At 41.0% G+C, this 15131-nt stretch overlaps 2 protein-coding genes across 3 annotated transcripts in view; both read right to left on the reverse strand.

The window, feature by feature from the left end:
• Positions 1–7639, reverse strand: part of mpped1 (metallophosphoesterase domain containing 1) — a 45517-nt gene extending 37878 nt beyond the window's left edge. Inside the window, exons 1-2 of the mRNA XM_067254649.1 lie at positions 7467–7639; positions 6523–6704 (exon numbers count right to left, since the gene is read on the reverse strand). Of these exons, the coding sequence (XP_067110750.1) occupies positions 6523–6704; positions 7467–7639 (355 nt within the window). The remainder of the gene's footprint in view (positions 1–6522; positions 6705–7466) is intronic.
• A 4316-nt stretch (positions 7640–11955) lies between these two features.
• The window catches only part of scube1 (signal peptide, CUB domain, EGF-like 1), a 145786-nt gene continuing 142610 nt past the window's right edge, over positions 11956–15131 (reverse strand). For both annotated transcript variants that reach the window (XM_067254644.1, XM_067254643.1), the window contains one exon: positions 11956–15056. In XM_067254644.1, the coding sequence (XP_067110745.1) occupies positions 14904–15056 (153 nt within the window). In that variant the 3' untranslated portion in view covers positions 11956–14903. The remainder of the gene's footprint in view (positions 15057–15131) is intronic.

Consider the following 15131-nt stretch of genomic DNA (forward strand, 5'->3'; position numbering starts at 1 on the left):
ATAGTGAATACAAAGAAAGACAGGGAGGAAAAATAGTTTGAATGTGTTCACCTGGTGGAGTGAACTGCAGAGAGGTTCATGCAGGCCTAAAACTGAGCCTGATCTCTTTGTAAAGCTACTATGCACCCACAGAGCAGCGGGAGATAAATTCATCCTCGGAATGAGCTGGCTACGTGAGTGTGTGTGTCTGTTTAGAAGGAGATGGTGGAGGGCGAGAGGCAGCGAGATACAGAAAGAGATGAAGAGAATGAACTGGAGAAGAATCTCGTTTATAAATATTTATGTGAGAGAGCTTGAAAGGGAGAGAAAACAGAACTGCAGGAAAAAGAGAAAAGGGGAAGAGACAGATTGGACAGAAAGCCAGGCTTGTCCAACCCCCCCTTCACCTCCAAACCTATTATTTTAACTAATATCAAACATCCAAACATTTGGAGAATTTTCATGGGTGTACTTAAATTTTACAACTGATATTTCTGTATATTTTAAATTAATATGCGTAATTATTATTTATGAAGATTGCATGGATTAAAAAGCATACATTTGTTGCTGCTCATTTACACTTACAATTCTAAGAGTGAAGTGTAAATTGAAACGGTTCTCTTCTACTTTCCCTTAGTGCAAGAGGGAATGGTGATAGGCTTAATGGCAGCCTCACAGAGTTGAAACAGTTGCATCAAAACGAAGAAATTGGGCAATCCTGTGTAAAATTTTTCCTAGTCTATATGACTTAAACGTCCCTTAACTTTTTCCCTCCTAGTGATATTTTTAAGCATTTACTCATATTGCATTCATTCACTAATAAAGAACCCCCTTTGAATCAAGCTGATTCTAACAATGTTGTCACCGGCAGTATCTCAGCTGCCCCCAAAAACGTATATAAGCTTGAAATTTATTTTGGGAAAAATGGCTAATATACCAAGTTTACTGGAAGCGATCATTGCCAGTAACAACGCAAAATAGTACGGCTTGGTCACACCAATTGGTCGCAGTCTAGAGCCCTGCCTGGAAAAGTCCCCAACTCGCTGCTCGCCGGTCTCCCAGCATACGCAACCCGCCCTCTCCATAGGATTCAGAACGCAACGGCCCGCCTGGTCTATAATCTACCCAGACACTCCCATGTTACCCCGCTCCTCATCTCCCTCCACTGGCTACCCATCACGGCCCGCATCAGATTCAAGACCCTGGTACTGACCTTCCGAGCAGTGAACGGGACTGCACCCGAGTACATCAAGTCTCTTCTGCAGCCTTAAACCCCCACCCGCCACCTACGGTCTTCTTCAGACAATCGCCTGGTGGTCCCACCGCTCAAGAGCGCCCGGTCCCAACACAAGCTCTTCTCCTGTCTGGCCCTCCAGTGGTGGAACCAACTCCCCACCTCCATCAGAGAGACACTGACTGTCTCCCCACCTTGAAGAAAAGGCTCAAGACGCACTTGTTCCAGGAGTACAACAGTACTTAGGAATGGTTTGCTGGACCCCATGTTAGTTTCCTCAAGGATTACAATGAGTCTTGCTGCTCTTGTTGGTTAGTGGTAACTGATTTAAATAGTTGTACTCGCTGTGAAATATTTTTTACTGTAGCTTGCTTGCTTTTCTACAGGTACACTTGCACTTACAGCGATTCATGTCGTTTAATTGTAACTTGTTTAACTACATGCTCTTATGGTTCTTCCCTTTGGCACTTGTTTTGGTTGTTCACAATATGTGCTTCAAGTTTTGGCTACCCGCAATTTTTTTGAGGCTATCTTGTTATTATCAGTGACCTATGCACCAGTGGCGGCTGCTGATCTTTCAAAGAGGGGAAGCTCATTTTCGGCCTACATCCTAAAAATGTTTTATTTATTTGGCTATTCACTGGCTAGTTCACCACTACGACACTAGCCTAGCCTTCTGAATGAACGAACGATCTAACAAAATAATATTAATCAAGGAGGAAATGTGGAAATTAGGTTAAACTGAAACAAGGAACGTGGTGTATAATTGTATGAAATGTATGATGAAAATTGGTTAGCAATTTCGCCAAGCAAATACCAAGAAATAGGTTGCTGCAGCTTCGGTGACTTTTTGTAGTACAACATTACTGTCAATCAAAAGGAGATGTAGTCTTTTGACAGACCCTCCAATCATCACTCCTCCATTCACCCCCAGAGACGCTGAGCGTCCGAGGCGGGACATAATCTCAGCATTCATCCAATGACCGTATAGTTTCGAAGCACTGAAAAAAACTGTTAAAAGCAGCCCCATTGAAGTCCATGGAAGCTGAGCTTCAACAGGGAAATGCACTGTGACGCTACCGGAATGTATGAGAAGGAAATCAGTCAGTCGACCTGCTAATATATGTAGCTGATTCTGAAAGAACTCGTCTTTGATATGAACGTGTTCTAACGCATTTAAAATGTTAGCCTAAAGCATAGTAAATATTTGACCATTAATTTTTATTTATTTTAGGGGACGCTGAGCTTCCCTTGCAGTCTTAAAGAAATCGCCACTGCTATGCACCTTCTAAAGCTCTCTCTTGGAAGTCGCTTTGGATAAAAGCGTCTGCTAAATGAATAAATGTAAATGTAAGTCAGCTGTGCTCCATTTTGCTCCTAGATTCAGACCAGTAAATTGTACAGCTGAGCTAGCTAACTGCTAGACTACCGCTGTATGGGAATCGCAGGAGCTAACCAGTCGAAGGTCGTACAAAAATACAGGGTGTAGATAACACAGCCTGGAAACATAGCTAGTTACATGTTATCACCCTGGCCTTTGCCTGTGGCGTTTCTGCAGTTGTCTTGCCATTTTAGGCAGCTAGCTATCTCCCAGAAGATAAAGGCCATATGGCAGGTTAAACACTACTGTTGATTAATGGGTACATGAAGCACTCAAGATATGTATATAATTTAAAATATCTCCAAATGGTGTCTCCAAATGGTGTTAAAGACGAGTTTTTGTCGTTTTTGGTGTTAGCATTAGCATATTAGCGCAAATCGGCGATGACGTCACGTTGGGGACTCGTGGAGGAGAGAAGCCTCAGCCTAGTATTAGAACTATGGCGACTGACTTGGATGAAGAAGAGGTGGCAAAAACCACTAATGTGTATGATGGCCCGCAGCCATATAAAGATTGTGCCTTTGACCAACGTGATGAGCTGTAATTTTATACAAATGATAACAATTGAGGTGTTATACAAAAAAAATATTTGTTACATTAAACATTTACACAATTTCTGCAGAATGAAACACTTTCTGTTATGTACTGTACTGTAGCTTTGTCCCAATATCTGTACAGACCGTGCAGCTAATTTAATGCTCAACACTTGAACGGGGGCTTATTACTTGAAAGAGGAATTACTGCGTCTTCTCAGTTACACTATCAGGGCTTGGAAATACTGTGACTTGCAAAAGTACGCAAATGGGTAGGAGAACATAACATTTCATAATAATTTCAGTCAATCAAACAGCTGCAAGACACAGTGAAATGTTATATACAGCTAGCAAACTAAGGTAGGCTCTCCCTAGTATTTGCAAGCTGGCCAGTGCAAGTACTGTAACATGGCATTTTATTTTTTTTGAGTTTAAACTTGTCCAGTGGGGCAGGTACATTTCTCTGCCCTACAAAAAAATCCACTTGTCCCGGACAATCATGTCGTTAGCTGTAGTTCAGATAAGTAGACTAGTACTACCGGTAAACTTATCTAGATCTAGAAAGAAGACATCATGCTAGCTATGGGCTAGCTATGGGCTAACTTGCCAGTCCCATCTAGAAATCCCCCCAAGATCATCCCTAATTAAATATTATCCCCGACGTTGTAAACACATTTCCGATTAGATGTCCTATGTTTTGATGGTACTAGCAGAGACCATATTAGACATTCTCTGGTACTAGCCTAGTGTTTATTTCTAATCGATTTCAATGGTCTCTAAGCGGGCTTTGGTCGGTCGTCTCCCCAACGTGACATCATGCAATGCATTGTGGGGGAAAGAAGAATCATTGCAAAAAGGTGCTACTTTTTCGTATTATATTCCGTTTTGTGACACCCAACAACATCAAATACAATGGATAACAGTTTAAATGTTTATTACCAACAAGCAAATAGCGCAAATTCGTTGGAAAAATAAACCTGCTATATGGCCTTTAATGCTCTACTACAGGTAAGCATGCATTTTTGTGACGTTCTGATGTTAGTTACGTTAGTGACTTTTCTTACCAGTGTCACGTACAGCGTTACAGTGAGCTACACTGGTTTAAAACTAGAGGTATATAATAATTAGGGGTGGAACGGTACACTGAAGTCACGGTTCGATTCATACCGCGGTTCAGACATCACGGTTCGGTACGAGTTCGGTACAACGGAGGGAAAAGCAAAACAAACCAGGTTCCTGTACGAGTGAATGCGTCAGTGATTTTTGGCATATAACGCCAGATGCGTTATATGCGTTAGCATGTTGTATTTCCACTCACATAGCCCACAACCAGTGACGTGCGGTGATGTCAGTAAGAGGCTAGGAACTTGAATGGGAAAATGTGTCCAAACTTTTGACTGGTGCTGTACATGTTAAAGAATACAGGATCGAAGTGCGCAAGTGAGTTTTTCGCTTGTCATCCGTTGTGAATGGACAGTAAAAGCACTGCTTATTCTACAATTTTTTTGTATTTGATTATGCGTCGGCCTACCTGGTACATTCGTCAACCTAACGTCTAAACAATTGGAATAACACACATATTGCATATATAAATCACAAGAATAAACAGTAAAAATACAAATACAAGTTTATTAAATAAAATGATTTAATAAAAATGTTTACGTTTGAATTTTGGCAGGGTAGGCAGTGCCTACCTTGCCTACCCAGACTGCACGTCACTGCCCACAACTGCTGAACAACGCCGACACACAGTGCTTGTCTTATCCACCACTCTCTCGCCTGTACTACTGTAACTGAATGGGAAACCGAAGTTTTCCCAAACTTGCAATCTTAAAAAGGCCGGCGGGTCCTCTTTCTCTCATGGGTCGCCACCACTCGTTATTAGTGCTGCTAGCTAGCCTATCTCTGACTCACAGCGGCGCCAATCAGAGCTACAGATTAGATGTCCCTAAAGAAAACGAGTATCTAACAGTAGTTCCGCATTACATTAATTAATTTGCACGCAAGTTTTATTTTTATACCGTGTATTCTCTGTGTAATTTCATGCACCGAACCGTGATGCCTGTACCGTACGGTTCGGTACGATACATGTACCGTTCCACTCTTAATAATGATAATTTCACAAACAAATCATTTTCTTCCAATCTAATGTCATAATAAATCCTAAAAAAACATTTATTTGTGAGGCATGTTTATTATTTTAATGATAGAATACGGATCACAGACTGCTGTCGTATGTGTCGTCCAACAGAAGTTAATGTCATGATACTAACGCTTCAGTGAAATAGCAGACTACTGTTTCCAAAGGTTAATGTATGCTCCTAATAATATCAGCATACATCGTATTGTAGATTACATTTCACAATTGTGTTTTTTATCACAATGTTAAAAGAGCCAGTTATCACCCTGGCCTTGCCTGTGGTGTTTCTGCAGCTGTCTTGCTGGCAGTTTTAGGTATCTCCCAGATTTAACAAGCGCATGGGTGTGTGGCGTTGTGACATTAGTGGCGAGTCAGGTGGCTGAGCGGTTAGGGAAGCGGGCTAGTAATCAGAAGGTTGCCAGTTCGATTCCCGGCTGTGCCAAAAGACGTTGTGTCCTTGGGCAAGGCACTTCACCCTACTTGCCTCGGGGGGGTATGTCCCTGTACTTACTGTAAATCGCTCTGGATAAGAGCGTCTGCTAAATGACTAAATGTAAATGTAGTGACGTTTGTGACTGTGGCTAGCTAGTTAGCCACCGTTAGCTTCACTTTTCACCACAAAAAATTAAATTATACCTAAACCGTCAAGTGGAACCTTCACGTGGATACAAACAACGCGATCGTGACCAAGACTAACATTTTGACACCGACTGTCTATGTAGTTCAAAAATTGAGGGACGAGTTAGGGTGGGAAAATTAATATTAATAAATAATAATATGAGAGGTTGTGCCTTGCCATTGCCAGAGGCAAGCAACACCAAATTAAGACAACAAGACCATATAACCTGAAACCAAGTTTATTAAATCTACTACTAAGTGATTATAGTTTAATTCCTTATTAAATACATAATTCATACTATCCATGCTAATACTATAAAGAGATGTGCAGTATAAATAATGTAGCACTGTCTTCATTTCATACTGAAGGGCCCAGAAGACTGGTTCCTATCACGGTCCCTTCCTGCTGCCCAGAGTCTCAGGGAAATGTTTCTTCTGGCTACTGTCAGTTTAGACAGCGCTTTTAAAACAGACACAGCACAGCGTCATACCTGGGTTTTTGTCTGGACAATTCACAAATGTATTTCCAAGGAAATACATGCTGGCTAACAACATACATGGATCTTGGGGTTGAAATGGACATGTAGGGTGTTCAGTGTGATGTTTTCTATCGTAGAACTGTTAGTTTCTGTCTCACCCAGCCAGTCGTTGAACTTCTTGACCTCGGAAGGGAGGCCCAACTCAGTGAAGTCTCCAGCATGGATGAACACATCTCCGTAGGGCATCTGGATGGCATCCGTGCGTGAGTGTGTGTCAGAGATGCACACAAAGCGCGTGTAACCTGGCGGCTTGGGAGTGTCGTGGGCCAACGGATCAACCCTGGGTGATGGAAAGAGAAGATATCAGATATTTTCTAAAACATACTTACCTTGATAACCAGCTCTGGTTACATAAAGGTTTTAAAAGGAGCTCATCTGTTCAACTTCTAACAGGGTAGACAGTGTGAAAATAGACTAGGAATATAACTAACACGTTTGAATGTCTACATTCTGCACCACCTTACAATTTGCATAGAAAGGAAAATAATTCTCTATCAAAGAGAGAGAAAAATATGCGTGAGACCACAATAAAGGCACAGCAGCAATGTGATGGAGAGGAACAGGGAAGAAACAGAGAAGAAGTGTGTTCTCCTATGGGAGTTCTTGTGACTGTATGGAGCTCTGTGGGGTCTCCAGAGGAAAAGTGGACCTGGTGAATAACAGTGGCCCACTTTAGAAAGCTCTCCTCCAGGTATGCTACCCGACCAGCCCAGCCTTCCCCAATACATCGCCTTAGTTATATGCCTACACAGTGAGAGACAGCATGGGGGAGGGGAGCATACCTGGAGGAACAGAGGAAAATGGGAAAAACAGAGGAGAAGGGGAAATAGGAGACTGTGCTGGTGTAGGAAGGAACTCAAGGTGCTAGATGTTTTTTTGTTTGTGGATAAGTGGGAGAGAGAAATAAAGACAGAGTGAAGGAGTTTGAAAAAAGTTAAATAAAGAAAAAGAGTGAAAGTGAGAGAGCCAGAGGAAAGAGAGAAAGATGTAAAATAAAGGACAGAGAGCTGCATGCGATACATGCATGCGCGTCTCCACTCACATGTGCACGTGTGGGGGTTGGAAGCGTCCCTGGTTGATGTTGTAGAATGTGAAAGCCTGGGTGGGGTTTGTGCTGTATTCATCCACCTCTACGGCTGTCCTGCTGCCAGACCTCTGGGCCTGGGACTGCTGCTGTCGTCTCGCCGCCATGATCTCAGACAGGGTGAAGGCCATGACACCGGGGCCGTGATGCACACACACACTCGAGGCTGGAGCTTGGACTCAGCCTTGAATTTGGTTATTGGAAAAGACTTGCTGCAGGGCGGTCTGGGATACAGGAGGATGGGTTTGTCACCTGTAGTTAGTCAGGCAGAAGCAGACTGGTGCTGTGGATTGGTCTGGACACCAGGCAGTACAGGTGAAATCAGGGGAACAGCGGGCTGACCTGGGTTAAAATGAGTCAAGGGGCACATCTGGGGCTTCCACTCCCTGGGGAGGGTTAAGGTGAGGTGGGGGACCTTACTGGGCACTCTGTCTTCAGACACTCTATGTTAGGCTGCAGCATAATAGGCATGCCCCTTCCTCCACCACTGACACACACCTGCACAGAGCAGACAGTGAATGAAACAAAGGCTGTTTATCAATTCGAAGAACGCTAAGAACATACTTGCGTTCTTGAGAAGAGAGTTCTTGCAAGCATCCTTGCGAGAACAGTCTTGCAAGACCGCAAGGACGGAGAATGAATTGAGATGCGGGTTTTCTTGGCCATTGCGCAATACCCTGGACTCGCTAGCTAGCTTATCGAAAAGTCAGAGCAAATTTACAAATTAGCCGTTTCATCAATAAAATAAGAACATTTTCAGCGACTACACTGCCCATTTTTCATCACATTCAGATGCTGATTTTCACGTACCATTTAGCTGAAATATGAATAGTAAAAAACTTGAAGTTATGAAGTTTGTCAGCCTCTCCTGACATCTTGCAATGACTTCTGGGAAATCATATGCGCTCTCACTGGCCAAGTCACCATCCGATGCATCCTCGATAAAATGGGCAGATCAAGAACACTTCCGGGTATTTTTGATAAAATGGGCAGATCAAGAACACTTCCGGGTATTTTTGGCGTTCTTGGTGACTTGTGCTCTTTGGATTGGAACCGTACTTGGCAATGAAATATGACGTAAAACGAGTTCGCAAGAACACAAGAATGGAGAAAAATTTGGATTGATAAACAGCCAAAGTCAATTATGCAAAAAAAGAAAACCAGAGAAGGAGAGAAAGTGAAAGGATGACAGAGAGATGCAGAGAGATTGATGAATTAGAAATAAAGAGAAAAAAAGAAAGAAAGAAAGATATAAAGAGGATGTTCTACCTACCTCTCAGAAGGAGGTGGAAATGGTTAGATGATTGGAGAGTGGTAGGAGAAGGAAGGAGGGAGGTGGAGTGTGCAGATTTCAGGGATGGATATTGGTGATAGAGCCCTGCTGAACTGGTGTGAAGTCAGTGCGCCATCTCATTCCCATTATCACACACACAAACGTCACGTTCCAGTAACATACATACTCAAAGAGTGTATGTGTGTCAGAAAAATGGTAAGACTAATGGGTTTGTCTCCTTGTATCTGTGACAGTAAACAGAGAACAAACATTTTGGAACAATGACAGGCCAACTGAAAAAGCCTTCCTGAGCAGGAGATGATATAGTAGAATATATGACTTGTGGGAGGAAGGAAGGTTTAACAAATGGATGGGAGAAGGGCTGATTGATACACTCTGTGCGTAGGCACGCAGTGGACACGTTAATGATTGTGCCAGTTACATTTGCATTTGTACTTCATTCATATTCTCTAGGTTGGACATAGGCTGAAAGAGGACATTATATGTAGTTGTACATTAGGCTTAAATATAGATTTGGGTAATAATTTACTTAATGGTAATGCATATTGTTAAAAGGGATGTTTTTTAATAATATTGAATAAATAGCCTGCAAAATAATTACATAATATAATATACAATATATTATAATAAAAGTCTATTATAGTTATATAAATCAATATTTAAAAGTTTTTCGCAATGGAAAGTAATTTGGGTGAAATAAAAGGGATGACTTTGATTTCAGGCCTAAACAAGATTACTTTCATATACCCTAGCTTTAGGATTAGCGAATAGTCCAATTGGCAGAAAGCATTGCATATCGTTTCTCACCGGGAACGTGTTGGTGTATAAATAGGCCCATTACTACATCCAGAAACTTTTGTAGTTTGCATTCCGTTTTCCGTCTGAGCATTTCATGATAACCTACGTTATTTTTTATATACCGATAGTTTACAATGCAGACGGCCACAGAGTTGGTTTTGGGAAATAACGGCCACCGAAGTTCATTATTTATGTTAAATATGAATCCATCTATTAGAAGATAAAGGTAGCAGCCTACTCTGTCGCCTCTTAAACATCGACACGCAAACAAAAGTAATAAAATAAATAAGTAAATAATATATAATAGCTTTTATACAATTAAAATACAAATTAGATTTAGGTGGCCTATACCTAGTAATACTTCAACGGCTATAATAATTTACTGAGGCGATAAAGCCTGAAATAGGATACAACATGCCGGAATTGGATGACTGAACTGGCATTTAAAATGCACCACGCCAATTAAAAACATAGCTTTATCAATCACCCAATAAACAGACAAAAAGACAATTACACAATAATAAACCTACTTGGGTTACGGTGGTCTCCCGGTGTGTTGGGTCGGTGCGTTATGGAGGAGGTGGTTTTGTAGGTGAAAGGGTGGAATAAGGAGCTCGTGAGTCGCGCTGGTCCGTTTGAACGTGCACCGCGTGTTTTTTTTTTTTTTGCTGGCTTCCCCCCCTCCTCTTTTGCTCGGGCTTTGGGTCTTTCCAGTTCTCTCTTTTTCTCTCTGATGTGGTCTGCTCAAGGCTTTCACCCGACTGTAGATCTCTCCGGATGAACAGTACAATAAGGAAGAGCAGAAGGGGAGGTCTAAGAAATATATGTTTTAATTTTAGTAACAGTGTGGAGAACAAGGTGTGGAAAACATCAAAGTGACAATTTCCACATCAGCAGATCTAATATCCAGACAATAGTGTAATCAATGCATGCCACTATTTAATTTACCTTTTTATGTTATGATGCATATGCTAATAAGGATCTAGGATATTTGACCCTTGAATTTGAGTTTCATTGTTTTATTATTATCCTTTTTGCTGCTGACCTCAAATCCCACAGACTTACTGCAGTACTGTAGATTCTGAACCGTCAGTGTTTGAAAAGTATGATACCTTGAAATGCTTCTCTGAACAACATTTTTAAAATACTTAGATTTTTAGAATGGAGAAACAATGTAGAAACAACCAGAATGTCAGAAACAACCCTTAATATAATTTACTTTGCTTTGTGCCAGTTAGAGCAATGTAAAAACTGGGTAAGAGCTAGTTCTTTAAGCAGTAGTGGCCTTTACTGTAGATGTGCAAATACGCCATCTGTTGGTTACATCTTGCCATCAAAGTCCCTTATATTGAATTGAATCTACCCACGGTTGTAATTGTAAACATTTCCAAACTGTGTAATCAGTCTCTGTATTCATTGTCACGAGTAGGCAAGGCCATAGCCATGTAGTCAACATTGGGGGTGACTAAATCTGCTGGGGAGTTTAAGGGGCCCTTTACGTTTAGTTATGAATATGACCAGATTTGAATATTGGGGGGGGGGATGTGTCCCCCCTAATATATATTCTGTAGAGCAGAAGGAGGAGGAGGCATGAAGATAAGGGGAATGGGGGCTCTGAGTCTTATCTATTCATCTACCAGTCTCATTTGCCTGGAGATCCAAAGGGTTGATATGAAGTCCTATAAAGTTCAGGAAGGAAACTGTGGATGTTCCTGTCAGATCCATCACATGAGCTGGTGCATAAAATGCTAACCAGGCTTCTCTCCTACCATTTATAGCACATCAAAGTATGCATAATTTGAACCCTTATAACATTTACATCACCCAGCATATTGTTCTTCAAATGTAAGCATGCTATATGTAGAATAGGGAAGTCCAAATAAGCTAAAATGGGGTGGACATCTTGGTTATGTCATCTAAAATGGGTGATGTTATTTCTAATGGGGCTCTCAGATTTACTATGCAGATTGCCAGACTCAAAGATAAGGACAATATTAGCACTGTCAGCTAAATTTCACAGAGCCGTATTTCAGCTTGGTTGCTTCTAACTACCCCTGCAGCCATGGAATATTGTGTACACTAACGACTGAGCAAAATGAAAAGATTTGTGATATGTCGAATAACTCATTTTATAATTTGCTAGACCACATGTTATGAATAACTTCCAATTACTATAAACTGGTCTGTTCTGGAAAGGGGTAAATTACACTTGTCATCACTGCCAGCCATTCAGGCCCAAAGTCCTGTAGCAAAACTTCTAGAGACAGAATGTATCTGTGTCATAAATATTAATCTATCAAGCATTGCACAGTCAGTCGGTGAACAAGTTAAGAAAGCTTTATTGCTTGTGGCCAGCCAGCAAGGAGACAAAAACATCACACGCCATTGTGCTACAAAGTTTGTCCGCTAGCATGTTGTGCTAGCTACCTATTTAAACAGAACCGCTCTTGACAGTCATTGATTAAAACAAAGGCATGCAAATTTCTCATGGCTCTTCCTTCATTGGCTCCCTTGCATAGACCTAGCGCGTGCGTGTTTGAGTGTGTGCGTGTGAGTGCATGTTTACGACATCAACCCTGATTAAAACACAACAGCAGAATCTCCGGTCCTGATGTTGTAAAAGCTCCTCCACATAGGTGTCAAGCAAATAGTGACCAGACCTCGCGTCTCCATGTAACCCTTGTCAAACAGTATCTCTTTAAAACAAACGAACAAACCCCCCTCTTCTTAGTCCTCAGCCCCAAGATAAGAGTCTTGTATGTTTACGAGTTTGAGTTCAGATTTGGGGGTAGGCCTCTTTGCACACAAGGAATTCTGAACACAGTATCATTTTATACAGAATAAAAAGGTTACATCTTCAATTTTTCCAACAATCTGTGGAATTAAAATAATAATTTGAACATCAAATTCCATATTTTTGAGATAATGTGAGGAAGGTCAGAACAAAGAGAAAACAGAAAGATTGAGAAGCATTGTGTATTAATTTCTGCTACTGTTTTATTTAAATTGGTTCTTTACTCAATTTTCATGGACCAACACCACAATGGCACAACACTGTGATACAGTTTTGTTCTTTGGGTACAACTGACTAACACAAAAGTTAAAATTATTCCTCTATAAAATGGACTAAAGTACATACATACAATATTTTTTTTTGTCTCTCACACCCTCACACAAACAGACATGACACATAAACAGGCACCCATACACACTCACAAACACACATTCCTCAATCTCCCATACGCAAAAGAATACATTCGCAGGAAAAGTCTATCTCAAATGTTTTGAGCATTTCATACAGATTATCATCAGAAAACTCTTGATTACCGGCAATGGAGGCAGACAGTCATCTCTACCTCAGTGGCAGCCATTTCGAGTGGACTGGGACAAACACTCATACCTCGGCCAGGAGACAATGTTTCTTACTGAACTAAAAACAATGTTATGAATGTAGGTCAGTGACAACCGAGTTCTTATGAGAATGACACGACAATGCGAGTTGGAACAAGAGATGGATCACTAGGTCATTTCAGGGATCAGACACTACTTTGCATCATTTTGTTCCTCAATTACATACTACGACAGAGGCCCTTGTATATGACCTCTGGGTTAGAGAATACGAGCCAGATATATTTATTACTATCCTTGTGCCCAGCACAAAGAGTTGATGTTTTTATAACCGGGTTATAACACTGTAATATGTTTGTGATAAGCTGATAATAGGTACCAACACTGACTGTCGGGGCAATTTACGTGGACAGTTTATTTTTATTTTCTTCTTTATTAGTAAGCGTTTACTGGCTACCCATAGCAGCTGCAAATGTTATGTATATACACACACTCTTATAATAGTTAGCTGGCTCTATCGTACAGAGCTAATCCCATGTGACTGTACCTCCGTCACTACATTCACTAATTCACCTCATATTCTACAATCCAGTCACACAATACATCTCTGCTTCCATCCCATTGTGTAGAAATGGCATTAATCTTCAATATGATATTTTGAACTGATTGGTTTTAAAAACGATAGTATGGAGGTGAATGATGCTTGTAAGGTTGGGTTATATTGATACAGAAATGTACTGTACATCTCCTTCCTTATCAGTGACAGGAAGCAATGTGTGAAGGAGAGCCGGTCAAGAAAGGGGCTTCATTGTTAAAGGCAGGTATTTGGGTTTTGTGTGCTTAGTGCCATCATACAAGAAGCCTTTCATTGTATGCCCCTTCTCTCTGGCAGCAAGTCAAAAGAGTCTTAAAGGAATGAGGCAGGGCTTGGGAAGGGAGCCACTGTGTGTCATTACCCTTTAAATTATACATGTGCATGTGTGTACTAAAGTTTACCAAGGAGTCATGAATGACTGACATTTGGACAGATTTGTGTTTTCTTCTCCACAAATAACATGTTACATTTCTATACAACACAGAACAAAAGAAAATGTAACTTAGATTTCTTTTCTCTACAGTTTACAATATACAATTCAAGTGCAATTAAAGTTCCAAATATTAGTTACATTACATACATTTCTCTCTAGTAACGCCTGTTGCTTGCAGGTAGTTTTATTTTATATATCTTGTTTTTAAGATCTGCAATACAGCCTTATAATTCTTTTTCGACTAAATTTAATTTGTATCCGTGCGCTTCAGGATGAAGCATTAGTTTATGTGGAATGGTCTGAAACTCAACCCAATTTCCTTTGTTTAAAATAACTTTTAAGTGCACCAATTCTTTCAGTTCCAACTCTTGCGAGTATACTGAGTATAAAAGCACGAGTATACAAGATATGTATAGAAATATATATACATATCTTTTACAATACAGTATATCTATCTATCTGTATGATGCATCCATGTACTTGCTTGTGAATAATTGTTTTGAACACTTGTATGCACTTGCACATGTTTAAACAAATAAAAACATACATAGGTGCATACACACCCAAACACACATTCCACTTGTGGCTTAAGTGCCTGTACTGTATGTACGGTAAATGCACATATATCAGACATCCATGATGTGGGCTTCTGCAAGTTCTAACACATATAAATATCTCAAAATAACAACTACAAAAAAAACTGGTGTGTACTGTTAGAATAAAAACGAGGATGGTAGAAACAAAAGGTGTTAGGAAAGTTGGGCAAACATTAGGGTGTTTAGTATTGTGCAGGGGGGGCACTCTTTGCAAAGGAGGACTGAGGGGCAGAAATAGAGGTACAAGGGCTGAAGTCAAAGGTTGGGGTGTATGGAAAAGAGTCATTTAGGAGTTACAGGGTAAAGAGGTGAGAGACGGGGGAGTCCCAGTCTATTTGTACGGCCGGAGGAACCTGGTGACTTTGGAGCGGAGAAGTTTGATGAAGGAACGAGGAAACATCTCTTTGGACTCCTGCGCTGTGTACCTGAAGTAGTTCTGGGGGTGGGCCAGCACATCGAACAGGGCCTTTATCAGCTTCTTATCCTTCAGAGAGGCACATGAGAAGGGGGTGGGGGCTGACGTCAAGACATGGTGGGGTAAGATACAGGAAGTGGTAAA

The sequence above is a fragment of the Osmerus mordax genome, chromosome 17 (genome assembly GCF_038355195.1).
Source record: "Osmerus mordax isolate fOsmMor3 chromosome 17, fOsmMor3.pri, whole genome shotgun sequence".
Taxonomy (NCBI): Eukaryota; Metazoa; Chordata; class Actinopteri; order Osmeriformes; family Osmeridae; genus Osmerus; species Osmerus mordax.